We start from the raw sequence: 18,801 nt of genomic DNA on the forward strand, positions 1-18,801 counted from the left end.
AAGCTGCACTTCCTGCGATTGGTGGTGCGTATTTCTGCAATGGCTAGTCTGAGGATAGGTAATAAGCTGTAATATAGGGCAAATAAAGGCCAATATAGAAAAATAGGTCATAAGTAGTTCTTTGCTCTGTAGTCTAACTAGTTTAGATATCTAGACATAGACGAAGAGCTCCTACATTGACCATATAAAGACAAAGATGAGATAAAATAAAATAGATGATAGGTCAATACATTGATAGAGATTGAGATTCACGCATACTGCTGATAATAAAAAATTCTACCCATAAACAATGACAACAATACTAATAAAACACATTTACTGGAGATTCATTATGAATCTACCTTAAAAGACATTACTAAAAATTTACATGTATTAATCCTAAACCTTATAAGACCCCCCCAAGATATGTATTATCATTTCCAGTTTTCGGATGGAAAACCTGAGGACCAGTGTCTCACATGAGTGTCTGTAACTAGTAAGTGGCAACACCAAGAGTAAAATCCAAGCTCATTTGGTTCCAAGGCTCATGCTCTCTCCAAGCCAACTAGTTGCAAGCAGAAATAAAGCCCTTGGTGGGGGAGGGAAGAGAGTGACTGTCAGAGAGTAGGGGTCTCGATCCCTTTCTTTCATCTTATACTGAGGAGCACTCCATCTTTGAAGATGGATTAATCAAAAGCTAATTTTAATTTCAAATACTATAAAAAGGGAAATTATGAAAAGTCTAAAGCCCCTAAAAGCTTAGACCATTTCAATATAATCAAAGAGGGCTTCATATCCCAATTTTAAACTTTACAGCTAGATGAGACATGGATCTTCTAGTCCAGCCCCTTCCTTTTAGACATGTAGAAAGTGAGGTCTAAGGAGGGCAAAGCCACAGTTTGTGTGAACAGATTTAAATTAAATTCTTAACCTCAGTGCAGTGATCTTTTTGGTATGCCACTTTATATCATGTTATTTTCTAGATTTGATTATAAAACACATTATAGCTCGATTATTTATGAAAATATGTTTTTTGTATGTGTAAATATATTATACACCCACATATATAGCCTCTCCTTTTAATTAGAAGCTTTTAAGATCCATTAAGTGGTCATGTAATGATTACTTTATGTTAATAGTCAGAGAGATGTTGAAACACCATGGAGGAAATGAAATTACCATATATCCTCTAATCAGGAACCCAGTATCCAGGAAACCTGAAGACTTTCAAGGATATTAAATATTTGACAAAATAGCTGAGAATAAGAATAAATAGGGAGTAAACCAAAGACTCACCTCTCCCACACTTTTCATAGAGCTACCAATTCGGCTAGATGTTCCATGAAAACGATCAAGATCCCAGCGAGGAATCTTAGTAACCATATAATCCAGGCTAGGTTCAAAGCAGGCTGATGTTTTCCCTGATACAACATTCTTGATTTCTGGAAGTGGGATTCCTAGGGCAATCTTTGCAGCAATGAATGCCAGTGGGTAACTATAAAAGAGGAGATTTTTTTTTTTTTTTTCAGCAATGAGCATTAAAAGCAGCCCAAGACATAAATTGGTTTTAGATATTCTGGTATTATTCCACATCAGTATGTAAAACACATCTGGTTCTCTCTTCTGTATGGAGACTTAATAGCCACTTATAAAATAGTATGAGTCATGATAAAGTAGAGAGGCACGGATCACAAAAGAATTCACTCTCTATGCCTGACATTCAGGGCAACAGCTGACAACCTTCACCTCTTTAATCCAAAATCAATGACTTCCTTGATAAGGTGCTCACTTTTGTAGAGCCTCCATTAAGATAAGAATCTGCAAAATATTATTTTGAAAAGATATATAGATGTCTGCACCTAGGAAGACAGTAGAGTTGGCTGGTATTATGGGGTATGCAATGGTCAGAAAATATAGTCATTGCAAGCTGAGGTCCTTGTTTTGTCTCCAAATTATTTTTGAGCTTGGGACTCCTTACAAAACTAACACTCTAGTAACTTAACTAGATAGTTTTGGTAATTATATTTGAGGAAATAATTCAAAGAACTGTAGGATTACATATGATTCTTTAATATATCTCCCCCATCTGACAGATGAGGAAATGATAGAGACAATAAATGATGTGTCCAAAGTCAATAGGAGAATTGGAAGGAGAACACAGGTCTCCTGACTCTTGCTCAGGGCAACACTTCACTGGCACTCCACACAGCACTGTGGAGCCATATTAAGCAAAAATGCCATGTAATTTAAATGCCATGTGCTAAATATATTAATAGAAAAAAAGAACTAGTTAATGTTCTCTCCAATTATGCTCGCTGGCAGTTTTTAAATGGGTAGCAAATTCATTTATTTGGTTGCAATATTTATCTATAGAAGAACCCTACAATGTTTGGTCCTGTGGAGTTTGGCTAAAATAAAACAATTTATTGAATGTTTGAATCAAGTAAACTATACTAGTTGCCTATCATTTACTAAACACCTGAAGAAACCAGTTGAGGACTAAAATTGAGAATTAATTCTCACTTTTTAACAATATCTGCAAAGTGCAATTAGGAAGCAGATTTTTTGAAGCTGCTTTGACCACCCAGATTTTGATTAGTTTATGATTAGCCAGCAAACAAAGCCAGCTAGCAATATCATTTGCCTGAATCTGGCAGCAAGCTCATTAATAAGCATGTCCTTAGGGTCCTAAATGATTTGCAGCCAGCATACAGAAACGGGGACTGTAGCTTGTAAATGCAGCTCAGTCTTCCACTAGCTGTCAGTTTTCCAAAACTATCTGTGAAGAATCTGCAAACACATGGTCAATCATTCTGATCTTACCCAGTGGCCTTTGAGGCCAGGGCAGAGCTTCGGGACAATCTGGCATTCACTTCAATGATGCAGTATTCCATTGAGGTAGGATGCAGGGCAAACTGAATGTTGCATTCACCCACAATGCCCAGGTGGCGAACAACATTGATTGAAGTCTGTCTCAACATCTGAAACTCTGCATTGGAGAGGGTCTGGGCAGGGGCCACGACAACTGAATCACCTGTATATCGAGCAACACTTGTTATTTGGTACCATATCTGAATAACTAACTTCAGTGACTTAAATATATTTGTGTGATACAAGACACAGATGAGTCTAAGGGACTGTTGGGAAAATAACTGTCTCAATGGGGTACATATAAGGCACAGCAGTTACTCTTCCCTCTTCTTGTTTTGCCTGTATTACTCTGAAACATTATTGACAGGAACCCCTCTGACCTATCCCAAGCTCATCTAGCTATCAAGGCCTCAGTCATCTGCTGACCAGATTGACATTAACTTCTTCAATCTTCAATCAAACTCTTCATCTCAAAATCTCTCTCTCTCTCTCTCAAGTTCTCCCTTCTATAAATGATCATCTCCTCTTCACTCAGACTGGCTCATCCCTCAGTTTCCCACATTTCATCCCTTTCCATTGTCTCACCCCTCTCTAATCATAGCCCTTGTTATTCAATCTCTTAGTCTTTAGTCACCGCCCCTCCTGCCCACAAACATGCTCAGATTTCTCCAGGCTCGAGAAGACCTGCCCCCCACACTGCCAATCAGAAGAACATCTCTTTATTCTTCACCTGACTAAACTTCTTGAAAGTTTCCCAATTCTGTGTATCCCTCATTGCCATATAGTTCTTTTCAATATGGCTCCCATAAACAACTTTGCATTGAAACTGTCCTCTTGAACATCCAAAAACCCACATTAAATTCCTAATTCTTGACACTTCGTGTTTGATAAAGCCAAAACCAAAGCTCTTTTATGAAATATTTTCTTGTGTTGGCTTACTTGTGTACCACCCTGGTTTTCTTCCTAACACTCCCTTCCTTCTCTTCCACACTAACCCTTCCTCTTACTCATGCCCTGTAAATCTAAACAGGTCCCAAGTTCAGCCCTTGACCCTATTGTCTTTCTTTCTATGTCTATGCCCATGAATACTTAGTCTATGCTTCCTGCTTCAGTTATGGCCTTCACACCAGTGACTCCCATGAGTTTTATCAACTTCTTTATTTGTATCCCCATTTTTTGAATTCCAGCTTCTTGAGAATTCCACCCATGCCTCAAAGTTAGCATTCCTATATCCTAAGTCATCATTTTTGCCCTCTCATCTCACTAGTTCCTCTTCCTAAAAAACGTATTTCTTCTATTTCTATTACTTGTGACTATTTTTTTTATTCACCTGGTAACTAATATCCTCGTCTGATTTAAACCTTCTTAACCGGGGCACCTGGGTGGCTCAGTGGGTTAAGCCACTGCCTTCGGCTCAGGTCATGATCCCAGGGTCTTGGGATCGAGTCCCACATGGGGGCTCTTTGCTCAGCGGGGAGCCTGCTTCCCTCTCTCTCTCTCTCTGTCTGCCTCTCTACTTGTGATCTCTCACTCTGTCAAATAAATAAATAAAATCTTTAAAAAAAAAAAAATAAATAAAAATAAACCTTCTTAACCTCATTTCTTACTTTTCAACAGCAAGTCTTACAGATTTTGCCACCACTACATTCCTTACATTTAACCTCTTCCTCAAATGAAATCAGGATAATACCTGCCTTACGTCATAGGGTTTTTGAGAAGATCAAAATTAATGTGAGGTTATTTTCAGTACTAAGAAATACTATTTTGTGTAAAATTTTATCACTAGTCTGTCAGCTAAGAATAGTAATTTAAAGAAAAGACCTTAATAAAGACATCTATGGGTCATCAGAAGCATGAGCTGAAGGCATTACTATAACTCCTGAAGATTCTTTGCCTACCTGTATGAACACCCATGGCATCGACATTTTCCATGTTACAGACAGTGACACAATTGTCATCAGCGTCTCGGACCACTTCATATTCTATTTCTTTCCAACCTGTCACTGACTTCTCCACCAGAATCTGGTTGGTCATAGCAAAGGCCTAGAAATTGGTGACAAAAGACATCATAGAGACAGAAAAGGCACTGGTTTAGACACGGATAGTTGGCAAAATGCCCTGCCTTAAATCCTGGTCAGCATCGAAGTCTGAAGCCTAGTCTCCGTCCTCCTCTATGCTCCAGAAGGCACAATGTGTCAGAAAATCAGTGAGGTACTAGGAATAGCATCCTGCAGAGAATATGCTTGATTTACATTATTGAAGCTTGCCATTCAAAGTGCTGATATGACATTAAATCAAACTAATTTAGGAAAAAGAGAAAATAATTGAGCAATCAGGCAGAGGGAAATGGAATTATTTCAGCAGCAAGGCTTCTGTAAAACCAGAAAATGTGATAAGTGCGAATAAATATAGAAAAATAAGTCTAAAGACTCTGGTTTTCTCTAAAATAGCTGAGAGTGCTTTATACAGTGACATACACAATAAAAGTCAGTTGATGTTGATGAGGAGAAGAAAGGAGATAATGATGGTTGTAAACAGTTAGCCAAGATGGCATACGAAACTTGGGAATTAGAAGAATCATATGCAACTATTATTATGGTTAATCACCACCTAAGTGCTTAAATACCCTGAGTCATGTATCACGTGTGCCTGATTAAACAGATATGAATTAGTATAATTATCATTTCGTATTTATCGCATACCCAATGGTGGGTAGAATATTGAACCCAAAATATGAAAGAGGCTGTCTCTGACCTTAGGACATTTAGTGTCTCAATATCCAAGACAGAATTGGCCCCCTTTGTCTTATAGTATTTTTGATTTGCAACAGCAGCGAGAAAGGAAGAGAAAGCAATTGGGGAAAGTACTTTGAATTTTTTCTAATTATTAGCAGGAAGTATAATGAAATAACTCAATGTTATTTGGGTGTGTGTGTGTGTGTGTGTGTGTGTGTGTGAGTGCACGCTTAATGTGTCTCAATACTATCTTTTTAACCTCAGTCAATACTACAGGCTCCCCCATGTCCAACTGAAAATGTAACACATTTGTCCCCGCAGCTGCCTGATGATGAGGTTTTCAAAGTGGTTAGAAAACTCTGTAGCCAGCATGAACAATTTAATAATGATTTATCTGTCATTGGGATTGCATGCTAAAAGAGGAAGTCTGGGAAACAAAGGGTATGGATTGGGGAAAGCTCTCAGCAATCTAATGGACTAGGCTGGATGTTTGGACACAAGGACAATTGAGATCAAATTCACCTGTTGCCTCAACTTCCTTCTTTCCAGTCTCAGATTTTATACAAAGACTAATTTTGAGACCTAGATGAGTTAATGCTACTTTGAAAGGTGCTAAATATAATCTCAAGAGAATAAGGAGTAGTTTAGGAATTAATGATAAAAATAAAATGATAATGATAAAAATAATTATTTGAAGGGAAAAGCTATGTTTTTCAAAAAAAAAATCCAATGCCCTATTATTATTTTAAGGAATTTAAATAGTTTAAAACTATTCCATTCCGAAATTGTTTTCACTGTAAACCTTTTCAGACAATTCAGTATTCAGAATTTTTACAGTGTAAAAAAATATTTTTAATAGAGAATAAGTATACATGAATACTAGTATTGAAAATATTGGGAACATCTAATATATCAGAGGAAAAAAAATTGCCTCTATAAACACGTCTTTTCTTTAAATACATGATTCATAACTCCAGAATGGAAACAAGAAATATTTACGTTGATATACTTTCCTTTTGGGGGGGTTTGTTTTGGCAACTTTAGAAACACTAAATCCAAGCTGATAACAAGTAAGTTTGTCATTATAGATGTTTAAATATATTTAATTTTATTTATCTGTTCTCAAAATCCTATGACAATTCAAGGGCCGCATTTTGTTTCATTCTAAAGAGTAAATAATGACAGATAGAAGTTGTGCTTGGTATTTACTCAGCACTCCCCAAAGTAACTCTTAAAATAATCCTGTCAGATTCACGTCCACAACCATCAAGGTACACGGGCCCCTTGGCTCTACACATATTTGTTCATTCAGCCAACAATCACTGAGACCTCCACACCACCAGGCATTGTTCTATTTCATAAGAAGAGAACATGGGCAAAATTCTTTGCTTTTGTGGAGCATGTTTTCTTTGATAATGTCTAACTTATTTTTTGGAACACATCTTAATTTTCTTTTTAATACTTAAGAACTATTCAGTAATACATTAAAATTATTTTGATAGGACACAAATTTTGAAAACTCAAATCTCACTTTTGCTTAGATGAGTGTGCAGCAGTTGGCAGAGAGAGCTCATTCATTTGTGATACCAAGAGGTTTATATTGTATATATTTTAAACACCTGACTTTGAGGGAAAGACAAACTACTCAATGTGCTTTATTTCACTTTAGATGTCATCCGTGTCATATTATTTCAAAAAATAATAGAAAATGGGACATTACATTCACTTTTTTTAATCACTAAAATATATTTTAGCATCATGTGTATCTGGGAGCAGATTCTGAAGCAGAGAGAGATGGAACTCAATTGAGTTTATGCCTCTGAATAATCAAATAATACAGTAAAGATCGAGTGACCATCATCAGCATGATCACCGATAGTCAGAGTGACCATCAGTTTTCCTAGGACCTTCCGGATTAATGCTGTGTTCCAATGTAAATAACTGTATGCATTTCCCTTCCAAAGGTACCATCTTTTGGATACTTTTAGAAAACATGAATGTGGTTTAATAATAGAGAAAAGGTCATTTCTCATCTACATAACTTTCTCTAACTGAAAGGGCATATAGAATCCATTTTCTTGGTTGGTAAGAATTTGGTCTGTGAAAATACAAACCTTTGTACTGAGGTCCAGTAAGGTCTCCTTAGTGGGACAGATGCCAGAGCCTAACCCCCCCAGGGCATAGGCAGAACGGATCATCACTGGGTAGCCAATGGTGTCTGCTGCTTTTAGAGCATCCTCGATCTAGCAACGAGAAAGATTCAAAGTCTTAAAAGCTGACCACACTAGCAGAAAAGACCACACCAAGAAAGTATAGCAATTCAGGTAAGTCAGTTTCTTTGGGAAGAATGACTACAGAGGGGCACCTGGGTGGCTCAGTGGGTTAATCCTCTGCCTTCAGCTCAGGTCATGATCCCAGAGTCCTGGGATAGAGCCCCGCATTAGGGTCTCTGCTCAGCAGGAAGCCTGCTTCCTCCTCTCTCTCTGCCTGCCTCTCTGCCTACTTGTGATCTCTCTGTCAAATAAATAAATAAAATCTTAAAAAAAAAAAAAGAATGACTACAGAAATGCTGTATTATTCTTTCATTTTCTTTGGAAAAATAAGTGCAGTTTTACAAATTTAAAGTAAAAAATCCTAGGATTTTTTTTTTTAATACACAGCAAAGGCTTTCATTTATCTTTTTGTTGTAAATTTTGTTCTGTCATATTAAAAAAAAGAAACAATGGCCCAAACTGAAATAATCATTATGAATTTGAGAATGGAAGCCATATTGAAATTTTTAATTCAATTTAAAAGTCTTCATCTCTTAATGATACAAGGTTTTCTACTGCCAAAATGAACTTGATATTACTGCAACAGGCCATTAGGAATACTGTACAGAAAGAGAGTTTTCATTTTTCAAGTTCAGTCAGAGAGTAGTCCCAGAAGCTTGGATTTTTTTTTTTTCAAACTTACAGAATACAACATATGGTGGCTATATTTTTCTGTCATGGAATATTATTACACTACCAATGGGAATGTAATTACACCTTTCCCATATGCCCGTTTCTCATCCTGAGGAAGCAAGGACATAATTAAATCTGGCAATGAAAGAATAAATGTATGGCAGGAGCTTTCCAAATGTTCAGCAGAGCTATCCTGGGACTATTCCTGACTGACAGCTCTGCAACATTGTATGTACTTGGTAGCATTCTTTTCTGAAAAGTGCTTGGTCCATTTTAGTTGTCCCAGCAGTACTTGCCCTTTTCCCTAAGAATTTGCTACTTTTGTAATGGGAAAGTTGCATTAAAAACTGCCTCCAGAACCCCCACTTCATTGACCACATGTCTGAAATCAGGAATAAAGTCAGGGACAGAAACAGATATATAGCAAACCAACTTTATCTTGGTGCCTTGTAATAGCCTATCAATAGGCACAGGCTACAGTTGAAAATAATTAACAAAAAGAAGAAATCATCTTTCCTCCCTAAACATCTAAGCCACAAGTTTCTTAGTCATGAATCTCATTGATTAGATCCAGTGGCTTTTTCTAGATGATTTCATTTTTAAATGTTCATTCCATTCTAACAAGAAAATTTTAATCCAATCATTCCCCACTGGCAGGTCATTTGCACATACAAGATATGTAACGGGTCGCAGAAAGCAAAAATCGTTTTGGCATTGAAAGTTGACATGGGGGGCGCCTGGGTGGCTCAGTGGGTTAAAGCCTCTGCCTTCGGCTCAGGTCATGATCCCAGGGTTCTGGGATCGAGCTCCACATCGGGCTCTCTGCTCTGCAGGGAGCCTGCTTCCTCCTCTCTCTCTCTCTCTCTCTGCCTGCCTCTCTGCCTACTTGTGATCTCTGTCTGTCAAATAAATAAATAAAATCTTTAAAAAAAAAAAAAAAAAAAAAAAGAAAGTTGACATGGCCCTTTTTTTTGTTTTACCTCAGGAGATTTGATATTCAATGGCACTTCAACCACTGATAAACCACTTCGTCTCTGGGCTTTTGCTTCCCTTTTCATAAAATATTAATACCTATCCCAAACATTTCAGCATGGAATGCTGCAATTAATACACAAAGTTTCTGAGGTACTAACACATTTCTGGAAGATAATACATGCAAATATAATAATTTAACTATCATTTTTAGGTGTGACAAACCACTCTCCCTATAACATAAGACAAATAATGGTCTTGTTTCTCCAGAACAAAGATTCCTTACTGATTCCACAGCAAAGCTTGGAGCAATCTTTTCATTAATTTCATTTAGTTTGTCTGAGAACAGCTGCCTGTCTTCTGTGGCCATAATGGATTCAACTGAGGTCCCCAGGACTTTCACACCATACTCCTTGAGTACACCTCTCTTGAATAGTTCCACTCCTACAGAAGAACCAAATATAATCAGTTTTTAAAATCTCAAACTCTTATGTCTTTTTTAATAGACATCTGAAATACAACTTTTTTTGAACCTTAAAATTAGCTCCAGGAAGCCACCACAGTCCACAATAGAAGTGTGCTTAAGATTTAAAAAAAAAAAAAAAAAATTGAAAGAAATTCTGAAAACACTTAAGCAAAATATGTTGCTGGTGACATTACTTATATTACCACCTTCTCCAAATGGTTTTTATTATCTCAATAATAAAAATCATAGGATACAGTAAACCTCTAAACCTTAGTATATTCCCTTTCTTTCTAAGGTCCAATCTTATAATGAGATTCTCTTACTTAAATAATCCCAGTGGGGGCGCCTGGGTGGCTCGGTGGGTTGGGCCTCTGCCTTCGGTTCGGGTCATGATCTCAGGGTCCTGGGATCGAGCCCCGCATCAGGCTCTCTGCTCAGCGGTGAGCCTGCTTCCTCCTCTCTCTGCCTGCCTCTCTGCCTACTTGTGATCTCTCTCTCTCTGTGTCAAATAAATGAATAAAATCTTTAATAATAAATAAATAAATAAATAAATAGACAGATAAATAATCCCAGTGAATATAAAAGTCTTAGCCAAAGTCAGATGGCATGTTAGTGGAAACATTATTTTGATGATTTTTAACCCAGATAGATACAAAATAATGTTTCCACTAACATGCCATCTGACTTTGGCTAAGACTTTTATATTTGATATCTAAATTATTATACCAACTTCTTACTCCAACTAACTCATGAGATTCTCATTCATGATCCAGCTCCAAAGATTTGAAGTCTTGAAAAAAGGACAGAGTATTGGGTTCAGCAGATGCATAAAGGGGTGGTAGAGAGACTGATCTATGTTATCATGAGAATATGTGTGAAAGCCAAATGCTACTGGGCCAACAGGTAAGAGCACAAAGCATTTAATCAATGTCAATTCTCATTTTTTATTCATAATAGTTCTCAGGGTTTCGCTGGTCAAGAGAAAAGCAATATACTGAAGTGGAGCAGGGAGCTCTCACCTGGCCACCCCAGAGCATTAAAGTACCTCAGCTGTTTTGTGAAATAAACCAGTAATATTTATCACATGACATTTTCAGGTGGCTGTTTGCTAAATGCTTCCTCACACATTAAAGAAAAGCTTTTATGAACACACAGAGCATAATTGTTAGAGTCAAAAAAATATTACACATAAGTGCATGGGCCAAAACTCTGCAATTAAACTTAAAAGAACTCACCACAGTTCAGAGCTGTCTGGCCACCCATGCCTAGAATTAATCCATCTGGCCGTTCCGCCTTAATGACCTCGGTGACAAACTGAGGGGTGATGGGGAGAAAGTAGACAGTATCTGCTTGCTTTAAGCCCACCTCGTTGGTTTGCACTGATGCAATATTTGGGTTCATCAGGACAGTTTTAACATTTTCTTCCTGAAAGAAATAAAAGGATCCAGAATCTGAACATATGATCTAAAGGAGAGAATCACCATATTCAACTGAAGGGTCTGTATTGGGTGACAAAACTTTTAGGTTAGTTTGTGGGCTATCGAGATCAGTAATAAGACTGATGAATGGAATGGAGGGTAAAGGGAGACAAACGTCTGGTGAGAGGAAAGAAAAAATTCCTTGAAAATAGAACTATTCAAAAAGAACTGGTTACCCCACAAGGTTCACCCTGAACTCCTTGCTAGAGGTATCAAGCAAAACTGGAGTTGATTTCTATAGAATTTGACTAGAGGTCTATGAATACTACTGAGTTGGTTGTAAAAGACTAAAATATTTTTAAAACTTAAAAATTAATAAGATATAAAATGGAACCAGAGGCAACATCAAAGACACCCCTTTCCAATGTTTGTCAGAGACCAACATGGAGTGTACATGTAAAATACAAGATGATGTATTCCCTTGCTGGAAGCACTGAGAGCCTTCTGCGGGATTCCATCTTTTTAGATTTTCATGACTGCTATAGTGCTTTAACAAAGGGACTTATACAACTTTTTATACATACTACATTAAAAGAAAATGACCATATGACAAAAAATAAAATAAAATAAAAATGTTGCGTGTCTGCGTGCGTATAAAGGTATTCATAGCTCTACCTTATTTCTGACATCTGGAGAGATCTCAAAAATAATTCCTCATGTAGGCTATGAAAAGGATAAATAGCTTTATAACCTGGGATAAGGGTGATACAGCAAAATAATTGTTATAAAATATGGCCATCTGTCTCTTATTATTTTACCTATTACCATGTCAATATAGAACTCTCCTAATACATCAACAAAATACTCAGATGAGAATATAGAAATCATCCTTGAAAGCCCTATATGTCCTTGGGGGAGGATCTGAATAAAATATTAAATGTATTTCATATTACTTTATACTCAGTGCCTTAAAACTTATAATATACTTTTTTATCAATTTATTTGATTTTTATAAAAAGACTACAAGAGAAATCTCTACCTCACAGATGAAAAAACTGACATTCAATAAGGTTAAATGACTTGCCAAACATCTTCTAGCTGATCAAATGGTAAAATTAGGATTCTAATCCAAGTCTTAGGATTCAAGTTCTAGCCCTTTCTTCCATCCGAGTCATCTCTCAAGATTTTAAGAAAGCAGTTTTCAAAAGGTGTTATTAAGAAAATTTTGAACAAATACATACAGATAAGCAAATGCATTTAAAATATAGGGTGGAACTTTTTTAATTTAACATATAATACATTATTTGTTTCAGGGGTACAGGTCTGTGAATCACCAGTCTTACACAGTTCACAGCACTAACGATAGCACATATCACAAACTCTACCCAATGTCCATAACCCAGCCACCCTATCCCTTCCCCACCCCCTGCTTCCAGCAACCCTTAGTTTGTTTCCTGAGATTAAGAGTCTCTTATGATTTGTCTCCCTCCCTGGTCCCATTTTGTTTCATGGAATTTAAATAAAGTCCAAACTAAGAACACATCATCAATAGAAGTTACAGAAGGTCTCACTACTAGAGAAAATCACCAAAAGATTTAAATATATTTGTATTTTCCTGAATGTGTTTATACAATGGATGTAACTGTTTTTTGTAAATCAAATTATATAAGTAAAGGTTCCATAAGTGACTGTAATGAGTGTCCATATATTTTAAAACTAAAAATTATTTCAAACTATTTTAATACATTTTATATTATTATTTTTTCTAATATAGTTCTGGCTACAATACATGCACCACCTGATTATTTTTAAATATTTAGCCCATAGGGGCGCTGTGTGACTCAGTTCAATGTCTGCCTTAGGCTCAGATCATGATCCACGGTCCTGGAACTGAGCCCTGAGTGGGTCTCTCTGCTCAGTGAGGAGTCTGCTTCTCCCTCTCCCTCTGTCTGCCACTCCCTTTGCTCGTGGTCTCTCTCCCTCTGTGTGTGTGTCTCTCTCTCCTTCTGTGTCAAATAAATAATGAAATCTTAAAAATAAATAAGTAAATAATTAAATAAATATTTAGTCCATAAATTCATTTCTACTAACTTCCTCATTAATCATAATACTATCACAAATAATTCCTATTTGGTTAAAATACATAACTTCACCTAACAAATGTAAAGCACATAAAAATATATAAGCTATGAAAATATTAATTCTTTATAAAGCTACCAACTAGGATAAAAAAACATATGCTGCTTAAATGTATTTATAAGACCTGAACGCACTTACATTGTATTCTAACCAATCTAAACCACTGGATATCCTCTAATTATATAAAAAGAAATTGAATCATAATACAATGAAGTAAAGTACTCCTTGAAAACGTGCACAAAAAACATACGTGTGTATGTGTGTGTACTCATGCATGTATAGAAAAGAGCATTAAAATATAAAACTAATGGAAAGAAGAGTAACTAACTGGGGGCTGCATTCTATTTTTTTCAACAGAACTGTCAGGTGAAAATCTTTGTGTATAGTTGTGAATACAACAAAAAGGAAAAAGAAAAATTCTGGCCAACTGTTTTCTGTGTTTGTTGTCCTAGTCTCCCGCCACCTTGTCTGTGTGGCTTTCTCCTAGCCAGGTCTCTGGTGCATGGCTTTACACAACAAAGCCAGAGGCAAAGTCACAGAAAGCTCACATTGTCCCTGGATGGCCGATTAGCACCAACATGGGGACTATCCAAGGAAATAAGGACACCAAAGAGAAGCCAAGTTAGCTCTTTCATAGAAATACCTTACATATACAGTGAAATTTTTCTAAAGGTTTGTTTTGCTATGACAAAGGGTTGGAGAGATCTTGAAAGACTTCAAAGGAACAGGGAAGGTGTTTTTCCCAATGTTGAGTATCCAGTCCTCATTTCTACATGATAATCCGCCAAATCGTTCTGTTCAGTCATCAACCCAAGTCATAAATGGTTAAATTGGGTCCCCCAGTGACAGGTAATAACTTCTAAAGCTGGGCAAAAGGCATCTGTTGCCTTTGCTCCCTCAACTTGATCTTGCCATGTCAACCAGGATGCCTGAAGCATCCTCTAGAACATTTACAATATCTTACAGCACCAAGGATCCCCAAATTCCCTCTTTCACACAAAAGACAAGTATATTTTAAATGCTCACTGCCTCAAAAGAAATGAGCAACATCTGCAAACGTGGCTTTTTATGTTTTCAGTACAAATTGGTGGTAACAGGTAGTTTTGGAGATCACTCTTACGTTCTTGATTTACGGGTGTGCAAAAAAGTTTGAGAAAGTAGATTTCACGTGTGGTCTAAATTTCTTTAATGTAAGATGTGTGAGAAATTGTTGAGGAAATCAATTACAGTGACTTTGAAAAGAGGTAGTGTCATAAATCTAAATTATGAAATACTAATTAGATTCATTAAAGGAGTATATTAGTTCTTACAGAAACCTCTCACCTTCATGGCTTTTACAGCTTGTGATCCCGAGTAATCAAATTCACCTGCCTGACCAATGGACAGACCTCCAGATCCTAAGATAAGGACTTTGGAAACCTGTAAGCAATAAGAAAATGGCATTGCTCTGATTAGCAAGACGGGGAAAAGAGGCAATTTCAAGAGCAGGGAAGTCTATCTATATTGTCCAGGTTTACATCGTGATTTAAAGTACAATGTTTCAAAACATACATGAAGAAAAAGACTAACAACTTTTTAAATTCAAATTCAATTAATTAACATATAATGTACTATTTGTCTCAGCAGTGCAGGTCTGTGATTCATCAGGAAAAACACGAACAATTTAAAAATCTCTAATTTCAAAGCAATTTCCAAAGTTCATGAAGTTTTTTTCACTTAGGTAAAAAATTTTGAGAAGAGGTCTACATTTTATTTAAAGATACATAAATATCTAAAAATTACTACATAAATGTATATGTAAATCTACACATCTATATGTGTGTGTGTGTGTGTGTGTGTGTGTGTATGACAAGAATCTCTCTAAAACTTAAATGTATTACATTCAATACTCCATAGTTTTCTTCTAGACAAAGCAGGACTCTGGGCCTTCCATAACAAACTAATGAAAACAGAGAAGGCAAGGGGACCATGGAGGCACTTTCATATTCACATTTTCACCTTTACCGTTTGTGCCAGAAATATTTACAGAAAATGCAAGAAGAAAAACTCATGTCTTGACAATATACTGAAATTCTATAAATCGTACATAGGATTCCAAGCAAATAATGATTCTGCTTATTTTTTAGCCCCAAGTGCCAAAGACTTCAGTGGAGAGAGATATTCCCGGTCACTGCAAAAGACAAGGACTTGGGAAGCTTGGTTTGCCTCAACAAATGCTTATTGGATGCCTACCACATGCAAAGGCGAATGCTGCAAAATCCAAATTATATCTTTTTCCCCACCATTAATTCATTAATTAATTCATTAAGAAAAGAAAAGCATCTGAAGAACATGAGTTGAGGTTCTGAGAAGAACACTACACAGGAAGTACATGGGTTCTTTGCTTACCAAGAACCCATAATTTGATTCCACACAGAGTGGGTGGGCTACCTCCATCATTTCCATCTGAGGACAAGAGGCTACCATGGAAATCCTTAAAACAGGTCATCCAACTCAAATGATCATTTCATGTAAACATTTAATTCAATTACCTTTATTTATAAAAAGCCAATCTGTATATATATACTTGAAACTACATATACATTCTTCTAAATTTTATATAATAATGATGTAGGTATATGTGTGGTGTAACTATGAAGGAAATGGGTAGAAATCTTATCATACTAACCTATACATTCACACAAATAAGGACTCAAGTTTGTGCTATAGTACTCCTCTATTTTCTCTTAATAGGTAAAATCATATTTTTCTATTCATGATGACCAATAATATAATTCTTTTAGTTGAAACAAAAGTTCTGTCACCTATAATGAATGATTCTGTAATCTGAACTGTATCTCAAGCATACATAAAACTATAGTACATTAAGTAACAGAATGTATCAAATTCTAAACTAAAATCCTATTCTTTATTAAATTATTTTATTACAAATTTCTAGAAGTAAACTGTAAAGGTATAATTTTAAATCAAAAACATGAAAATTGGGTTCCTGGGTGGCTCAGTGGGTTAAAGCCTCTGCCTTCAGCTCGGGTCATGGTTTCAGGGTCCTGGGATCGAGCCCCACATCAGGCTATCTGCTCAGCAGAGAGCCTGCTTCCTCCTCTCTCTCTGCCTGCCTCTCTGCCTACTTGTGATCTGTCTGTCAAATAAATAAATAAAATCTTTAAAAAAAAAAAAAACATGAAAATTCCAGTGAACACATCAAGAACAGACCAAACAATCAGATGCTAAAATAATGGGTAATTAAAATATTACCAGTAGTCTTTTATAGACATTAAAATGGTTAACATCATTCATTTAAAAAATTATCATATGATAGAGAAAAAATCAAAAATACACAAACCAGAAAGGAATCCACATATACTGACCTCAACTCGAGATGCAACCAGAGCTGGTTTTGGTAGAACGGATGTAATTGTGGTACCTTTCCCTTTCTTTATCAGTGAGAAAAAAGAATCAAACAGGTACTGGAAAAAAAAAAAAATAGATCCAACTAGTTAGAAGCTGCAAAACTCATAAGGTTGCTAGATAAAATATACATGCCCAGTTAAATTTGAACCTCAAATAAATAACAAATAATTTTTAGGATAAGTATTCATATACAATATTTGTTTTTTGCTTTTCTGCCAAAATTGGCAAAACTAAATATTTACTACTATAAGAATTAGATCAAATAAACATTTCTAATTGTTCACTTCAAATCCTATCAAAAGCAAGTTTTTAGCAGACAATGAACATTTCAGATCATGCCTTCTAAGAATGTCATGCTTTCATCCCCTTAATTATGAGTTATTTTCTTCTAAATGGATCCTTCTAAATAAAACTCTAGTTATACAAAAGAAATTTAAGCTATATTACTTATACATCCTAAAGTTAGAAATAACTAGATTTTGAAAATTTCTATCAGCTCAAAAAATACCTCCAAAGCTTATTCTTAAACTATACTAATGAATTTACTACTATTGTGTCACTAGACATGACAAATTTCAATGAAGATACTCATTTACAACTATCTGGCAGGACAAAAAAAAAAAAAGGATTAAGCGTTACTTAATATTGCATGTCTTAATTTCAATGTTCCTAATACAAAGTACTACTATGGGCAAAATATTTAAATTTTAAATTTGAAAAAAAAATAGTATTCAGCATGTATTAGGCCAAAAAAATCCATGTAATTAAGTTTCTTTATGCATTTCATCATGGGCAGGTAATGTTATACTGATTTGAGGTATTAAGAATCACGTCCTAAAAATATTAAAAAATGAACAGAACATATATATCTGAAAAGGCAATTCAGGAATGAGAAATAGAGTTTACGGAGGGAAAATTCTGTTTCTCCTCATTTCGCCTGGGTGTCTTTAGAGTATGTGCTGACAGAGAGGAGCTGTCAGCGTTACTACTAGAGGCGTTAAGGTGTGGGAGAGGAAGTCACACCAGACTTTCCAGACTTTTCTGTGTCACCACAAGCTCTTGTTTGAAAAGGTGACCTTGAGCACTGAACCAAAAGCTCTCACACACAAAATAAAAATATTTAAATTAAAAACAAAACTCCTCTAAGCATTCTTTCTGGTTCTTTTCTTAAGCCATCTGATTCATATATATATGTGTGTGCATGCTCTCTCCCCTCCTGAGTACCCCTGCCCTTCTTCCTTCTCCTGCTGCTGTTTATTCACTCTTCCTGGCTACACAACCAGTTGCCATAGGGATTTTTGTGAAGTCACAGATGGGGGATTAAAATTTCATTTCAGTTATGAGAACAAGAGAGCAAGAGGGAATTCATTTGCATAGTACAACAATTGTAAATTTCAGAACTAAATATATTAGAATGATAATGATTTAAATAAAAACAGCATCGTGTCAGGTTTCTTCAGGGCTTTCCCACTTTAAATTTTAAAAAAGACAGAAATTTCCTCCATGATATTCATGGGGAAATTTTAATGCAATATACATGTGTTATCAAGGCACTCTTCTTGAAAAATATTCTGTACCTAAATCATCTGAGGTGATGATGTTTGTTTCTCAAGTTTTCACATAAATACATTTCTGATTTAAAAAAAATTAAGTGTACAATAGGCCTCAGGTCCAAACATACCTCAGTGTCTGTGGGACCCGGGCTGACCTCTGGGTGGAACTGTACGCCGAAGAAGGGTTTACTCTCATGCATAATTCCCTGAGAGAACAAGAAATAGGAGAAATTCCTTCTGTAACAATGACTGTCAACCAGGGCTACGTATTATTCAGCAGACAATAAAGTTCAAAATAAAAAAAAATGAGTT

At 36.0% G+C, this 18,801-nt stretch overlaps 1 protein-coding gene across 1 annotated transcript in view; it reads right to left on the reverse strand.

Annotated features, from left to right (window-relative positions):
- CPS1 (carbamoyl-phosphate synthase 1) overlaps positions 1-18,801 on the reverse strand; it is a 123,946-nt gene that overhangs the window by 66,673 nt on the left and 38,472 nt on the right. The window contains exons 11-19 of the mRNA XM_032859891.1: positions 18,618-18,695; positions 16,894-16,992; positions 14,849-14,944; positions 11,204-11,393; positions 9,789-9,946; positions 7,700-7,828; positions 4,749-4,893; positions 2,803-3,013; positions 1,276-1,474 (exon numbers count right to left, since the gene is read on the reverse strand). Of these exons, the coding sequence (XP_032715782.1) occupies positions 1,276-1,474; positions 2,803-3,013; positions 4,749-4,893; positions 7,700-7,828; positions 9,789-9,946; positions 11,204-11,393; positions 14,849-14,944; positions 16,894-16,992; positions 18,618-18,695 (1,305 nt within the window). The remainder of the gene's footprint in view (positions 1-1,275; positions 1,475-2,802; positions 3,014-4,748; positions 4,894-7,699; positions 7,829-9,788; positions 9,947-11,203; positions 11,394-14,848; positions 14,945-16,893; positions 16,993-18,617; positions 18,696-18,801) is intronic.

This window comes from Lontra canadensis, unplaced genomic scaffold (genome assembly GCF_010015895.1).
Source record: "Lontra canadensis isolate GAN:19392208 unplaced genomic scaffold, GSC_riverotter_1.0 scaffold18, whole genome shotgun sequence".
Lineage (NCBI taxonomy): Eukaryota > Metazoa > Chordata > Mammalia > Carnivora > Mustelidae > Lontra > Lontra canadensis.